Source organism: Rhineura floridana, chromosome 15 (assembly GCF_030035675.1).
Source record: "Rhineura floridana isolate rRhiFlo1 chromosome 15, rRhiFlo1.hap2, whole genome shotgun sequence".
In the NCBI taxonomy this organism is placed as follows: domain Eukaryota; kingdom Metazoa; phylum Chordata; class Lepidosauria; order Squamata; family Rhineuridae; genus Rhineura; species Rhineura floridana.
Window position 1 is genome coordinate 12373557 of NC_084494.1, and position 15777 is coordinate 12389333.

General features: G+C 41.7%; 1 protein-coding gene across 4 annotated transcripts in view; it reads left to right on the forward strand.

Annotated features, from left to right (window-relative positions):
• The window catches only part of KIAA0319L (KIAA0319 like), a 90906-nt gene that overhangs the window by 5034 nt on the left and 70095 nt on the right, over positions 1–15777 (forward strand). For 3 of the 4 annotated variants that reach the window (XM_061597773.1, XM_061597772.1, XM_061597774.1), the window contains exon 2: positions 840–1008. In XM_061597773.1, the coding sequence (XP_061453757.1) occupies positions 867–1008 (142 nt within the window). In that variant the 5' untranslated portion in view covers positions 840–866. Of the gene's footprint in view, positions 1–839; positions 1009–15777 lie in introns of those variants that run through there. The other variant, XM_061597775.1, reaches the window with a different exon arrangement.

Genomic DNA, 15777 nt, shown 5'->3' on the forward strand with positions numbered 1-15777 from the left:
TTGCATCTTTAATTTTTTTTTTGTTCTTTATCTGAACATTTGTTTTCTTTCTTCTGGCAGAGCAAAGCAGCCCACAGCTTGCTAAGCCAATAACACTGTGATATGTGTCTGTCAGAGCAAAGTAAACGTCAGCCTAAGAAGCTTTTTATTGGCCATTCATCTGGGCTGCGCAGCTCCTGTTCCCTTTTGTTTTCTAGCTGGTGCCAGGCAGTGCAAATAAGCAATAGCTGATATTTAGTTTCACCTGTTTAGCAGCTGGCCTGGATTTCTTGGGGTTTAGCATACCCAGGTAGAACTGGCTGTCTAGCTGACTGCCACCTCTACACTAGAGACTTAGAGTGTTCAAAAGATTCATCTATTTAAATTCCATCAAATCTGCACTGTTTGCTTAGAGTTTGGTCATGTTGCATTGCATTCTGGAAGCTAGTACAAATGTGGGCTTGTTTCTGAGCTGTCTGTTCTGATGTATGAAAGCAGCTGGCTGCCAGTAAACAAGTGCCAAGAAGGCAGCTTTTTAGGTTTGTGTGGGTGACTACTGTGGAGGAATGAGAGAGTTTGCTTACATCTCATCATATTGAAAGGCAAGCTGACTTTATAAGTCTCAAAATTGCTCTAAAGGGTCCCTTTTTTGGCATAAACTAAAGTTGTGCCCAAAGGTACAGTTGGGAGAACCTTGTGGGAATTCAAGAGTAAACTTTGAGGCTTGACAATAAACATTGGAAACTGTTTTTTCTGCTCTGTGTGCTTTATTTCACATACCCACTTAAGGCTTGCAATTGCTTTGCAGAAGGTGGTCTCAATCTTTCTTAAAGGTGAACTGTGTCTCGTATGCATTTTAGAGAGTTTTGGATCTTCCTACAAAGGCCATGGAGAAGAGGTTGGAAGGCAGATTCAGCACCAGCTCTCTGAACATATTGGGAGACTTCTTTCGAAAAGCTGCCAAGTGTGTGGGCCATCTCCATCTTCTCTACATGTGTGCCTGCCTCAATGCCCTCTGTTCATATACAGGTAACAGTACACAGTTCTCTTTCTGATATGTGGTGGTTGGGATGACATTGATCAGGGATGCTGTAGTGGCAAGATTCCTGCATTGACTAGATGACCTTCAAGGTTCCTTCTATCTCTAAAATTCTACAATACAATTAATGCCTGTAAATTTTGATTTTGTCATAATTTGAAGCCTTCTTGAAAGATCTCCCAGTTGAGAACTCTCAACGTGGGTGTGCAGGGATGTATCATCCTGAGGAGGGCAGGGTGTGTTGGATTTACAGTAGAGGAAAATGCGTTCAAGTCGATCCCGATCAAGTCGATTGTCTGAATAGGGTTTTCATGGTAAGCAGTATTCAGAGGTGGTTTACCATTGCCTTCCTCTGAGGCTGAGAGGCAGTGACTGGCCCAAAGTCATCCAGTGAGCTTCATGGCTGTGTGGGAATTCGAACCCTGGTCTCCCAAGTCGTAGTCCAACACTCTAACCACTACACCACACTGGCTTTCTACATTTACATTACATTTGCATTTTTAATTGTGTTTATGTATTCTTTATCACTGTGTGTCATATTTTGTTGTAAATCACAATGAGACTTTTTGTTGTCAGAAGTAATTTAATAAACTTATTTATTTATTTTATTTATTTTTAAAACTTATATACCGCCCGACTAGCAATAGCTCTCTGCGCGGTGAACATAGATACAATAAAATACAATATAATACAAAACATCAGTCTAAAATCAAATTTCACAATCTAAAAACAGCAAAGGCTAAAATCAAATTACAAACATTACAATCATTAACAAAAAATTAAAATGCCTCGGAGTAGAGAAAGGTTTTAACCTGGCGCCGAAAGGATGATAGTGTCGGCGCCAGGCGAACCTCCTCGGGGAGACTATTCCATAGTTCGGGGGCCACCACTGAGAAGGCCCTTGATCTTGTCACTGCCCTCCGGGTCTCCCTATGAGTCGGGACCCGGAGGAGGGCCTTCGTAGCAGACCATAGTGTACGAGCCGGTTCGTAGCGGGAGAGGCGTTCCGACAGATATTGAGGTCCCGCGCCGTATAAGGCTTTATAGGTTAATACCAACACTTTGAATTTGGCCCGGAAGCGTATTGGAAGCCAGTGCAAGCGGGCCAAAACAGGTGTTATATGGTCAGACTGCTTCGTTCTTGTTAGCAGTCTGGCCACCGCATTTTGCACCAGCTGTAGCTTCCGAACCGTCTTCAGAGGTAGCCCTACGTAGAGCGCATTACAGTAATCCAAACGTGAGGTTACCAGAGCATGTACTACTGATGTAAGATCCTCCTTACTCAGGTAGGGACGTAGCTGGGCTACCAATCGAAGTTGGTAGAACGCATTCCGTGCCACAGAGGCTACATGAGTCTCAAGTGACAGGGAAGAGTCTAGAACGACTCCCAGACTATGAACCTGTTCCTTTAGGGGGAGTGTAACCCCATCCAGGACAGGATATGTATCCACCATCTGATTGGAAAAACCATCCACCAACAGCATCTCAGTCTTATCAGGATTGAGTCTCAGTTTGTTAGTTCTCATCCAGTCCATTGTTGCGTCCAGGCAACGGTTCAGCACATTGACCGCCTCACCTGAGGAAGATGAAAAGGAGAAGTAGAGCTGCGTGTCATCAGCGTACTGGTGACAACGCACTCCAAAACTCCTGATGACCGCACCCAGCGGCTTCATAAAGATGTTAAAAGGCATGAGAGACAAAACCGAACCCTGCGGGACCCCACATTGAAGTACCCACGGTGTTGAGCAATGTTCCCCAAGCACTATCTTCTGGAGACGGCCTGCCAAGTAGGAGCGGAACCACTGCCACGCAGTGCCTCCAACTCCCAACTCCGCAAGCCTCTCCAGAAGGATACCATGGTCAATGGTATCAAAAGCCGCTGAGAGATCAAGGAGAATCAACAGAGTTACACTCCCTCTGTCTCTCTCCCTACATAGATCATCAAACAGGGCAACCAAGGCCGTCTCAGTGCCGAAACCGGGCCTGAAACCTGATTGAAATGGATCTAGATAAACTTAACTAACTAAGAATATTTGACTCTTGGGTGAAAGCAGGAAAAAGTAAGGGATTTGTTCAAACAGTAAATCATTTCAAAGATTTTAATTTTCTCAGTTAACTGCTTTTCTTTGCTGCTTCAAAAATCCTTTAAAATAAACCTTCCAGCTGGCAAACTTGTAACATTTTTTTCCAGAATGTAGAGGCATCACTTGTACTGACATAGTTGCATTCGATCTCATTAGGTTAGTAGTTAGAGAAATCTCTCTCTCCTGGTGTGGGCTGTTGCTGTAATCCCCATAATTATCCTATGCTGTCCCTGACGTTTGGCAAGTGGGAAATTTGATTAAGCTGATGTGCAGTAAGTGAGTTATTACTCTCCAGCTTGCTGCTTGCACAGACAGTTGATTTAAAATCCATGAATTATTATCTTTTTGGTTGGGATGTAGTAATCACTGCATGTTTAGTTAGAATGGATCTGCTGCCCTGACATTACTTTCCTGTTTCCTGAGCTTACCAGAGGCATGTTTCAAAAACCATTGCCTTTTTTTGTTTTTTTAACCATAGCTGCAGTATTTTTTGGGGGGGGGGGGAGGGACTTTGAGGCTTCTGTGGTAGAAAGTATTGGCTGTATTGTTGCCTTGTTTTAATGTCATTATTTACATATTTACTTTTTGCCAGTAAAATGAATACTGTTCCCTGTTCCCACTTTTATACACAGAACAAAATGAGCTCAAAAGGTTTAATGGTAGATGATTTGGGGCAGTTTTTTTATAACCCATGAAATTGATTCATTTAGAATGAACGCCCCAGCGTACAAAAGTGGCACAGTCTGTCTCTTCCTAACTCCCCCAACTTCAGAATGAATATTCACATTCTGTAGAATAAAATTGTTTCTGGCTACATACAGTTTTCTATGCAGTAGAAAGTAGATATTGTCTAGCTGTTGTTATGATGCAATTTTTTAAAAGTCATCTTTGTTTTCAAACAACAATATAATTGCAAATGGTTACAGTGAAATAATCTTTTTCTTTTTTAGTATACTTCTCTCTGAGTTAGTTACATCTTGGCAGAACTGCATTTTCTTTGTGCATTACTGTTTGTATTCTGAACTGGAGGCAACATACAGATAACATAACATACCATGGTAAATCTGGATGGACAACTAGTTCACTTCTGCATTGGAAGCCAGAGATCGGTAACTGCCTTCTATATTTTAAGTCTCTCCGTGGCACAGAATGGTAAGCAGCGGTAACGCAGCCGAAGCTCTGCTCACAGCCGGAGTTTGATTCCAACGGAAGGAGGAAGTCAAATCTCCGGTAAAAGGGGTCAAGGTCCACTCAGCCTTCCATCCATCCGTGGTCGGTAAAATGAGTACTCGGCATATGCTGGGGGGTAAAGAAAGGCCGGGGAAGGAACTGGCAATCCCACCCCATATATACGGTCTGCCTAGTAAACGTCTTAAGACGTCACCCTAAGAGTTGGAAATGACTCGCACTACAAGTGCGGGGACCCCTTTACCTTTTAATACATCTATTGTGAATAGGAAGGTCTACAATCTATGGCTGCACAATCATGAGTAACAAAAATAATGCTTCTATAACACTTTTGTGAGTGCTCAAAGTACTACTTACAGTAATCTTTACAGCAACCCTATAAGGTTAGCCCAATATTGTATTATGCTTATATTACTGATCGCAGGACAGCCTGTGGCTAAGAGATTTTAAACGAAGACATCTCAGCCATTATGCTGACAGAGCCTACAGTCAGTTCACATGATCTTGGACTTGCATCCAATGTATGCTAACATTTTTTATCAGCTCAGATTGGCCATGTGGTCAGATGACCCCATCTGCCATTCACCAAGGTCTTGATTTATTGCAGTATGGTAAACTAACTTTTTATTTACTTTACAATAACGTTTTCCTTTGGAAATTGTCCTCCAATTTGAGAAATGACAGTCAGGTCCTGGATAGGATTTGTTATATAGATTTGAAAGATTTGAGTACAACAATAAAGTTGGGTGTCTTTTTACCTGCTTCTTTGCTTCCAGTTCTTGGATGCATCTTCTTATGATATGTCTCTATAACAACAAGGACTAAATTAAACAAGTCAAAATAAATCTGGAGGTGGGTTTTTTGTGTGTGTGGGGCGGCACAGTTAAACAATTCTCATGTGCTGCACCAAAGGGATTTTCAGGGTCACATGCGGCCATTAAGTTTGTGAGGATGTCCAACCCTCAGCATATGTGAAACAAACGTTAAAAATATAACTGTTTCCATCTCTTTCAAGAACCAAATGTAGTGCGTTGAGCTCTTTTGAAGAAGGGCAGGATGTAAATGTAAGAAGTTATGTCCATGCATAGCTGCAAGCTATGTCCTGATTTTTGGCATTTGAGCCATGTCCAGGACTGCAATCCTGGGTATGCTGTAGCTAAAGATAAATAAATGTTGGCAGCTGGATTTCCTTGGAATCCATCTTGGGCTGTCTTTGATTACACCAATTACACTAGCAATTTCTCTACATAGTCACTTCAAGGACAATGAATCAGGGACTTTTGTGCAAGCCCCATTAAAATGAATTCAAGTTCTGAGTAATATGCTCCACTTCACCATACCATGATCTTCATTTAAATGCCATATTCTTAAAGGCTTTTGCATTTGAAGTCATGGTAATCTGGTTGCACATTTTTATGCTGTGAATTATGAAATCTAGCTTTCTAAGGTAGAATCACATGGCTTCTTGAGAAATCTGAGCATCCAAAGGGTTTATTTCTCAAGAATAAGCCCCCACCTCTCATGGTTATGGAAGATAAAATCAATGCCACCAGATAGTTTCTGTTAAAGATTCATAAACCTGTACTAGCAAGAACCAGTGTGATCAGTAGTGGGTTTGGGAGGTGGGGAAATCAAGGCTGAAAACCAAGCTCCAAGCTCTGATCAGCCATGAAGTTCACTGGTTGGTTTTGGATTATCTAAAATGGGTGAAGAACATTTTTCAGCCCAAGGGGGCACATTTCTTTCTGGGCAACCTTCCAGGGGGTACATGCCGGGGGGGGGGCAAAGGAAAGTGAAACGGAGCAACTAATGTGAATGTTTACCTTTTTACAGTAGGCTAGTTTCTTGCATACTCTATCTTCCATCCAGGCAAGCAAGAAGCATTATCAGAGTTCAGGGACAGATTCCAACCAGGCAAAAATACTCAAGGACCAGGGCTGGTAAGTCCTGGGAAGAGTCCCAAGGGCCAGTGTCCTGGGCTCCTTTTGGGAGGAAGGGTGGGGATATAAATTCAATAATTAAATAAAATAAATAGAGAGGCCTTGAGAGCTGCATTTGGGCCTCAGGTTCCCCATCCCTTATCTAAAAGATGGTAGCCAGATTGATATATGTTCCCAACCTTCATAATCTATGATTTATGAAGCTGTGAAACACGAGTTGAGGTTATATGCTCCCTTTGCCCTTCTCCCTCTTTTTTGTGGTGGCATTATTGTGGTGGAGACTGTGGTTTGTTTTTAACCAGAGTTCCCTGCTACGTCAGTTTAATAAGTGATGGGTTTTGAAGCCAGAAATGTACGTTTGAACTGGGCCTATGACATGCCCATCTTACAAGATGGTTGTTTGAATAGAAAAAGAGATCTCCATGGATGTTGTTCTGGGCTTCTTTGAAAATTGGCCATATACAAACAATGGTGGCATCTACACCATACATTTAAAGCATTCTTCTACCACTTTAGCAGTCATGGCTTCCCCCAAAGAATCCTGGGAACTGTTAAGGGTGCTGGGAATTGTAGCTCTGCGGAGAGCTCTGTGTTAGGAGACCCTTCGCAGAGCTACAATTTCCAGCACCCTTAAACTACACTTCCCAGGATTCTTTGGGGGAAGCTATGACTGTTAAAGTGGTATGAGTGCTTTAAATATATGGTGTGGATGTGGCCAATTAACCAGAGTGAGGGTTTGTTGAGCTTCCAGTATGAGAGAATTCCTACAGCCACCTTTGTCTCTTTCCAGAGGGTTAGCTATGTTTGTCTCTTGCAGAAAAACCAATAAAATAGTCTTGTGGCATCTTAAAGATCATTCCTAATATTCTTGATTTCCCACAAATCTCTTCTGCCCCCATCCTCTTCAATCCAGTTCCTGACAAACATTCGTCCACAACCACCCTTCACAGATTGTGCTAAAGGTTATTTAGTCCCTCTTTTGAAAAGGAGCCTATTTTGCATTTAGCTGTTGTTGTTGTTATGTGCCTCCAAGTCGACTATGACTTATGGTGACGCTATGAATCAGTGACCTCCAAGAGCATCTGTCATGAACCACCCTGTTCAGATCTTGTAAGTCCAGGTCTGTGGCTTCCTTTATGGAATCAATCCATCTCTTGTTTGGCCTTCCTCTTTTTCTACTTCCTTCTGTTTTTCCAAGCATTATTATCTTTTCTAGTGAATCATGTCTTCTCATTATGTGTCCAAAGTATGATAACCTCCGTTTCATCATTTTAGCTTCAAGTGATAGTTCTGGTTTAATTTGTTCTAACACCCAATTATTTGTCTTTTTTGCAGTCCATGGTATCCGCAAAGCTCTTCTCCAACACCACATTTCAAATGAGTTGATTTTTCTCTTATCTGCTTTTTTCATTGTCCAACTTTCACATCCATACATAGAGATCGGAAATACCATGGTCTGAATTATCCTGACTTTAGTGTTCAGTGATACATCTTTATATTTGAGGATCTTTTCTAGTTCTCTCATATCTGCCCTCCCCAGTCCTAGCCTTCTTCTGATTTCTTGACTATTGTCTCCATTTTGGTTAATTATTTGCCAAGGTATTGATAATCCTTGACAAGTCCAATGTCCTCATTGTCAACTGTAAAGTTCCATAAACCTTCTGTTGTCATTACTTTAGTCTTTTTGATGTTCAGCTGTAGTCCTGCTTCTGTGCTTTCCTCTTTAACTTTCATCAGCGTTCGTTTCAAATCATTACTGGTTTCTGCTAGTAGTATGGTATTGTGTGCATATCTTAAATTATTGATATTTCTCCCTCCAATTTTCACACCTTCTTCTTGGTCCAATCCTGCTTTCCGTATGATATGTTTGGCGTATAGATTAAATAAATAGGGTGATAAAATACACCCCTGTCTCATACCATTTCCGATGGGGAACCAATCGGTTTCTCCATATTCTGTCCTTACAGTAGCCTCTTCTCCAGAGTATAGGTTGCTCATCAGGACAATCAGATGCTGTAGCACCCCCATTTCTTTTAAAGCATTCCATAGTTTTTCATGATCTACACAGTCAAAGGCTTTGCTGTAATCTATAAAGCACAGGGTGATTTTCTTCTGAAATTACTTGCTCGGTTCCATTATCCAATGTATGTTTGCGATATGATCTCTGGCGCCTCTTCCCTTTCTAAATCCAGCTTGGACATCTGGCATTTCTTGTTCCATATATGGTAAGAGCCTTTGCTGTAGAATCTTGAGCATTACTTTAGTTGCATGGGATATTAAGGCAATTGTTCGATAATTACTGCATTCCCTGGGATCCCCTTTCTTTGGAATTCGGATGTATATGGAACGCTTCCAGTCTGTGGGCCATTGTTTAGTTTTCCATATTTCTTGACAGATTTTAGTCAAAATGTGGACTGATTCAGTCTCAGTAGCTTGTAGCAACTCTATTGGTTTGCCATCTATTCCTGGTGATTTGTTTCTTCCAAGTATTTTAAGAGCAGCTTTCACCTCGCATTCTAAAATTTCTGGTTCTTCATCATATGGTTCCTCCGTGAATGAATCTGTCATCTTTGCATCTCTTTTATAGAGTTCTTCAGTGTATTGCAGCCATCTTCCTTTTATTTCATCTCAGTCAGTCAGTGTGTTCCCCTGTTGATTATTCAACATCCCTACTCTTGGTTTAAATTTCCCTTTCATTTCTCTAATCTTTTGGAACAGGGCTCTTGTTCTGCCCTTTTTGTTGTCCTCTTCTATTTCTATACAGTAACTATTGTAATAGTTCTCTTTGTCCCTATGTACTAGTCGCTGTATTGTTGCATTTAGGATTCTTACTGTATTTCTATCTGCTTTTGCTTTTGCTTTTGCTTTCCTTCTCTCTTTAACCATTTGAAGAGTTTCTTCAGTCATCCATTCGGGTCTGTCTCTCTTTTTAACTAGAGGTATTGTCTTTTTGCATTCTTCCCCGATAATGTCTCTGACTTCATTCCATAGTTCTTCTGGTTCTCTGTCAACTAAGTTTGAAGCCTCAAACCTGTTCCTTATTTGATCTTTATATGCTTCTGGGATGTTATTTAAATTGTATTTTGGCATTATGATTGCTTTGTTGGTCTTCTTTAGCTTTACTCTGATTTTCGATACGACCAGTTCATGATCTGTACCACAGTCTGCTCCTGGTCTTGTTTTTGCAGAAAGTATGGAACTTCTCCATCTTCTGCTACCAATTAATCAGTTTGATTCCTATATTGACCATTTGGTGATGTCCACGTGTATAGTCATCTTTTCGGTTGTTCAAAAAATGTGTTCGCAAGAAACAAATGATTGGCTTCACAGAATTCAATAAGTCTTTCTCCTGCTTCGTTTCTGTCTCCTAGGCCCCATTTCCCCACAATTCCTAATTCTTCTCTGTTCCCTACTTTTGCATTCTAATCCCCCATGATTATCAGCACATCTTGTTTTGGTGTGTGATCAATTTCTTCCTGTACTTCTGCGTAAAATCTCTCCAATTCCTCTTCTTCTGCGTTTGCTGTCGGAGCATAGACTTGGATGATGGTTATGTTGATAAGTTTCCCATTTAATCTCATTGTTGTCACTCGCTCAGACCTTGCATTGTAGCTCCTAATTGCTTTTGCTACATCACTTCTCACTATTAAAGCAACCCCATTTCTTTTTAATTTCTCATTTCCTGCATAAAATATTTTGTAGTTGCCTGATTGGAAATGTCCCATTCCCGTCCATTTTAGTTCGCTCACACCAAGTATTGTAATGTTGATGCATTCCATTTCTTGCTTGACAATTTCTAACTTTCCCTGGTTCATGCTTCTCACATTCCTTGTTCCTATTGTGTGTGTCGTACAACTCCGGACTCTCCTTTCGCATCTGTGCGCATCAGCCTCTGGGCTTCCTTTTGGCTTTGACCCGTGTCATTAGTCACAGTGCTACTCCTACTTGTCCTTTGTTCTTCCCCAGTAGCTTGATGAGTGCCTTCTGACCTGGGGGTCTCATCATCCAGCACTATCTTGTGTTGCATTTTGGATACTCTGTTCATAGGGTTTTCATGGTAAGAGATATTCAGAGGTGGTTTACCATTGCCTTCCTCTGAGTTTGAGTTTGGATGCATCTTAGTCTGGTGTTTCAGCTTTGACCATTACACCTTGGGTGCCCCTGCTAGGAGTCTAGCCTCTTGGTCTAGACTCCTAACGGCATTGATCTCAGCTTCTTCAACACACTCAAACCCCATCACCACGTTAAGGTGTGCATCCGAAGAGGATGCATTTAGCTAGCATTTTCTAATAGCTCCTGGCCTATGCTGGATTAATTATTTGTAGCACCAAACTTCCCCTTAAGGCCAAACAACACAGTACTTTAACCACATGAGTTCCCCTTAAGTGCAGGATTTTCCTTTGACAAATTGCAGGCATGGGACCCTGGAGGCAGGGGGCTTTAACTTTGCAACTTTGCAGTGATCTGAATTGGGGCACCTGCTGTTTGGTGGTAGTAGGAGCTCTCATTATCTGTGTGTGGGGTCATGCTCTCAGTTGGGACAGCAGTAGCAGGCAAAGGTTAAAGCCCCAGGCCAAGGGTCTCAACCTGGATCAGGGCCCCCTCAACTGGTATTTGAAACTAAAAAGCTTGCATTAGAGTTGCTCCAGTGGAAGTATCCACACAACTTTAGCTTTTATTCTGTGCGTAGAGAAAGCTTCCTTGAAGACTGTGATGTGAGTCTTTAGTGGAACAAGCTTTCTCCTTCCAAATTACTATTTAGGCAGTTCAATCTGCTGCCATGTAGTCACAGTGCTTGTGAAAGAAAACCGCCTGAGCCACTTGAGGGGTTTCAGAAACCTTTAACAAGTGAGTGTATTTGGATAAGAAAACAAACACTTTACAATTCTTCCGCTTAGGGCTGTGAAAGCGGTCAGTTGACATTATTTGGCTGATGAATTGTTTGATCTGCTGTTTTAACAACAGTCCTCAGATTTTTCTGGAAGGCTAGCAAGGACCTGCCATGCAAACTTTTGAGAAAGTCATTGAGGTTCAACTGGAGCCTTCTATTTTCTTGCTTGGTTTTATTTGTGTCCCATCATTCCTCCAAGGAGCTCAGACAGTGGTTTAGTTTCACAGCTATGAGGTACGTTAAATGAAGAGCCAAGCTATATGATACGGTACACTCTCCATGTGTGAGAGAAGCTCCATCAGCAAGAACACTTCCTTTTAACTCAAGAGTGTTGAGAATTCTTAAGACTTTCCAGACCAGCAAAGATAGCAAATTCTGTCTCTCATAGTGAAGGAGCAATGCAAATATCCCCCGCATCTCTCTTGGGGTGGGGAGGGACTTCTGGCTGCCTGCCACCTGCCTTTTTTCCATCTTTTATTTATCTCTGACTGTCTTTGTGCTAATTTTCCTTGGGAAGTGGGAAAGCTGAGTAAATTAACTGCTACAACAGGTGTCCACAAATTAGTCTGTTCCTAGGTCAAGCTCTAGAGTCCCTTACGCTCGGGCTACTATCTGTGTTTAAAATTTCAAATGACAACCTCAGAGGTGAAAAGGGAGCCACTACAGGATCAAAACCATGATATGTGGGGAGGAGAGTTAGCTCTTCCCTCTCTGTAGCCCAAAGGAACCCCCACCTCCCAAAAAGCTGCTGTTCATGCCAGGAGGGAAGTTTCTATTTGCTGCAGTGGAAACCCTCTTCCAGAGCAAATAGCAGCTTCAGGGAAGCAATTTTCATTGGGGCCATAGCACAAGACAGAAGGGTTAACACCCCCCCCCAATATGGCATGGCTAGGGAAGTTGGAGAATTCTGACAGAAACAGGAGTAGAAATTGCTATTGTTCGTTTAGTCATTCCATGTCTGGAATGGAAATCAATCAGTGAATATGATTAGTATCTTCTGCTGCTGCTGCTGCTAACAATATATGATGACTCCCCTCCCCTAATTTCCATTGCATTTTCTTTGCATTGAAATGAACGTTGAGTGAAATTCCGCCACAGTGCACAGCAAAACATATAACATAGTTTTTGTTGGAAGCTGAATTGCAGCAGAATGGAAATAGCACTGAGTGCAACGAACATAGGCCGGAATGGAAATTGATGCCTTCTTATATTCCTAGGCATGGCCCTGATCTTCTCCCCTCTCACATGGTTTCTGTTTGATTTAGAAAAAGCTGAAACATGAAAGGCATTAACGTATCTCATGTATGTTCTCACTTGGCCCTTGGTTCCTTCTGAAACTGCTTCCTCTCAGATCTACTAAGAGCTGAGGTATTGGCAAGGCCATTGAGACAGGTTGGAATTTTTACTCCTTAATTATGATGCTCCTTTCCCTTAGCGGTTCGCCAAAGTCTGAGCATCTTAAGAAGCACAGTGAAATGTTTGCTCGAGGTGGCATGTGGTGACTAGGCAAAGCATATAGTGGGTTTATTTTAAGATATATATAATTAGGAAAGAGACAACTGCACATAACAAAACATAAGTACATCTTGAATGTTTAATAGAAGGCAGCTGGCAAGAAAATGTAATTAGGAGTATTCAGCTTTGCCCATCTGTTTTCAGGAATCAAAAAAACTTCCCATCGTTTCCTCCCTTCCATTCCTTCTCAAAGCTGGCAGGAATTCTGTGTCACCTATGTTAATTATGGTGCAGTGAATTTTTATGGTGCTCAACAGATTAATCAGCACAGCAGACCAATACCAAACTCAGTAAGAATCTAAAAAGCTGTGCTTTGCTTCAAATTAAATTTGCCTATTTTAAAAAAGAACATGTACTGAAGGACCTGTCTGAGAGATCTCCAGGGATTTGTTGAAATAAACTCTTGAAAATTGGCTGCCAGCCCCCTTGAGTCTGTTTATTTTTGTCACCTTTTAGGTGAACTTTGTGGAAAGCCTCAGCTGTTAAATTCACATTTTGTAAGAGCAATCAAAACATAGTTTTACTTTTTCTTTAAAGTTGCCAGTACATCCAATTTGCTATGGAAAATGAAATACTTGGCTTTGGCTTTACAGACCTCATGCCCTAGGTATTATAACACCTGCTCTTTCTCCGCCAGTGCTATGGAAGCCTGTGCCTCTCAGCCCTTTTGCTCCAAAATGAGGTGCAGGTATGTCCTAAACATAGAATATTTTTGGAACACAAGACTTTGTGGCATAGATGTAATGAGGAGCAACATATCTAAAATATCCATTCTTGCTGCCCTAAATGTGATACTATTCTCAGGATTTGTTTTGTCGACATATACAAAGATCCCAGAATGTTCAGTGACCAGCTGTGGAGTTGGTAGCAAGCTATTTGTTTCACAGAACTCTTCATAAAGCAAATTGTCTTCTAGACCAGGTAATAAAGTTGCTTAATATTTTTATAGCACATAGTGTGTTTAGAATGCTTTATGCACAGTGTCCCAGTTCACATGTAATGATAAACCATGGTTTAGTGCTGTGTTCTTCAACCTTGGATCCCCAGATGTTGATGGACTCTTAACTCTCATCATCCCTGACCATTGACCATATTGTCTGGGGATGATGGGAGTTGTAGTCCAACAACATCTGGGGCCCCAAGTTTGAAGAACATTGGTTTAGTGCTATATGTGGATGAGCCTCCACAAGTATGGGCAAAGTGTTGGAATTACTTACCCCTCAACACCATTGTGTGGCATGGAGGACTACTGTTCAACAATCTCAGTTTAGCATTACATTCACATTGGGAATCATTGTTTAAAACAAGCTCTTACCAGTTTCATAAAATGCTATCTTCAAACCATTGGCAATGAAGCTGGCTTACTAAGCCAGTCAGAGTTTGTTTTAAACCAGGATCCTAGTTCAAATATAATAAGCCAAGATTATTTGAAACTAAAAGTGAACTGCAGAAGTCCTCATCCTGGCTGCATGGGAGGAAGAAAGGGGAAGCAGGGAGGGTTCAAGCTTGGGCAGACTGAGGTTTGTCTGTGTAGTGCTAAACCATTGTTGAGCATTGCATGCAAACACATCTACTATTTCAGTCCTTAAAACAATCCTATAAAATAGGATCTGTGTTATTCCTGTGCTGAGAGATAATAACTTGCCTGAGCCAACCTAAGTTGAGGTGACCAGAGACTTCTGAGTTTACACTCTTACAGCAGCTCAGGAGATGTTAGCTGGAATCAGGAAAAAAAAACACCATACAGTAGACTGGCAATTATGCTTTTTAAGTTTAATATCTGCGCCTCTATTTCTGCATTGCCTTGTGAAGCAAACAAGCTAATCCTGAGACCAATTTTCTCTTCTCTCCAGAATCAAAACAAGTACTTCAGGTTACGTTCTCTGCCCTGCATTCACAGTCTGAACACTGGGAAGTATAATGCCTCTGTGTACACACGCTTGTTATCTAGGAGCTGTGTCTCACTGGCCTTTATATGTTCATGAGGAGTTCAACCTTACTGTCATTTTGAATATCCCTTAAAAGACTTTGACTCCTAACATTGTCTTGTCTGGGAAAGGCTGTCTAAGCAGAAGGCTTAGGGACAGCCAGGGCCAGGAAGCTGTAGTTCGTATTTTGCTGTCCTTGATTCATATTGGTTAATAAAACACTCTAACTGGGAATGTAATACCAGTGTGAAAAACGCAGATGTGCAGATGCCTCCATCATCTGACTTACACCTCAATAAAACTGTTGAAGAGCACACCTTAAACTTGATCCTCTAAGAGCTCTGTTTCATTATAACAGCTTTCTCCAACCTGATGCCCTCCAGGTATTTTGGGCTACAACTCCAATCATCCCCAGCCAGCATGGCCCGTGCTGGTCAAGCCATTAACAGCTATTGCTATATCTGAAGGATAGGAAGCTTCCGCTGTAACTCAAGTTGTCTTATTCATTCCATACTCATGACAGCATCCAAGTCCTCCTCTGAATTACTTCTTATGTTATTGTCATGGAAGGAAAGATACTTTCCTGTATGTTTTGCCCTCTGAGAAGTTAGGATTCATTGTTCAGTCTGCTCTAGTCCTTGTTAAGGTTCAGCCTTTGGTGCTCTCTCAGAGGACCCAGTTAGTAGATCTAGGAGGAGGATTTCTTTATGAGATACTCAGGCAGCTCCAGTTAGCTTGCCGCCCTTCTTTCTCTGCTTCCTGGTACTATCTCCTCCATTTTTGTTTTAGTCAGGGATCCTTGAGACCTCCTCACTACATGCTCGCCTCCCTAGCCCTGCTAAGAGAAGCCTCACAATATTTCAGGCTTCAGGAATATTACAGGCCAGCCTTCTCCAGCCTGGCGCCCTCCAGATGTTTTTGGACTACTTCAACTTCTGTTATCCCTGGCTATTGGTCATAGTGTGTGGGGCTGAGTTGGAGTTGTAATCCAACACATACGGAGAGCACCAGAATGGGGATGATTGAGGAAACCAGTATGTATCAACTTCATCTTTCTCAGCTGTGATATGGTGGGAATAATAGTGAGCTACCTTGTAACCATCACTAAGGTCATGGTTGTGAAGCAGTTGAGCACTTGGATACAGTTTTTAAAGGCACAGAGTGACCAAGCGCAAACGTTCATCTGAGGCTTCATAATCCCTGTTGAGGCTAC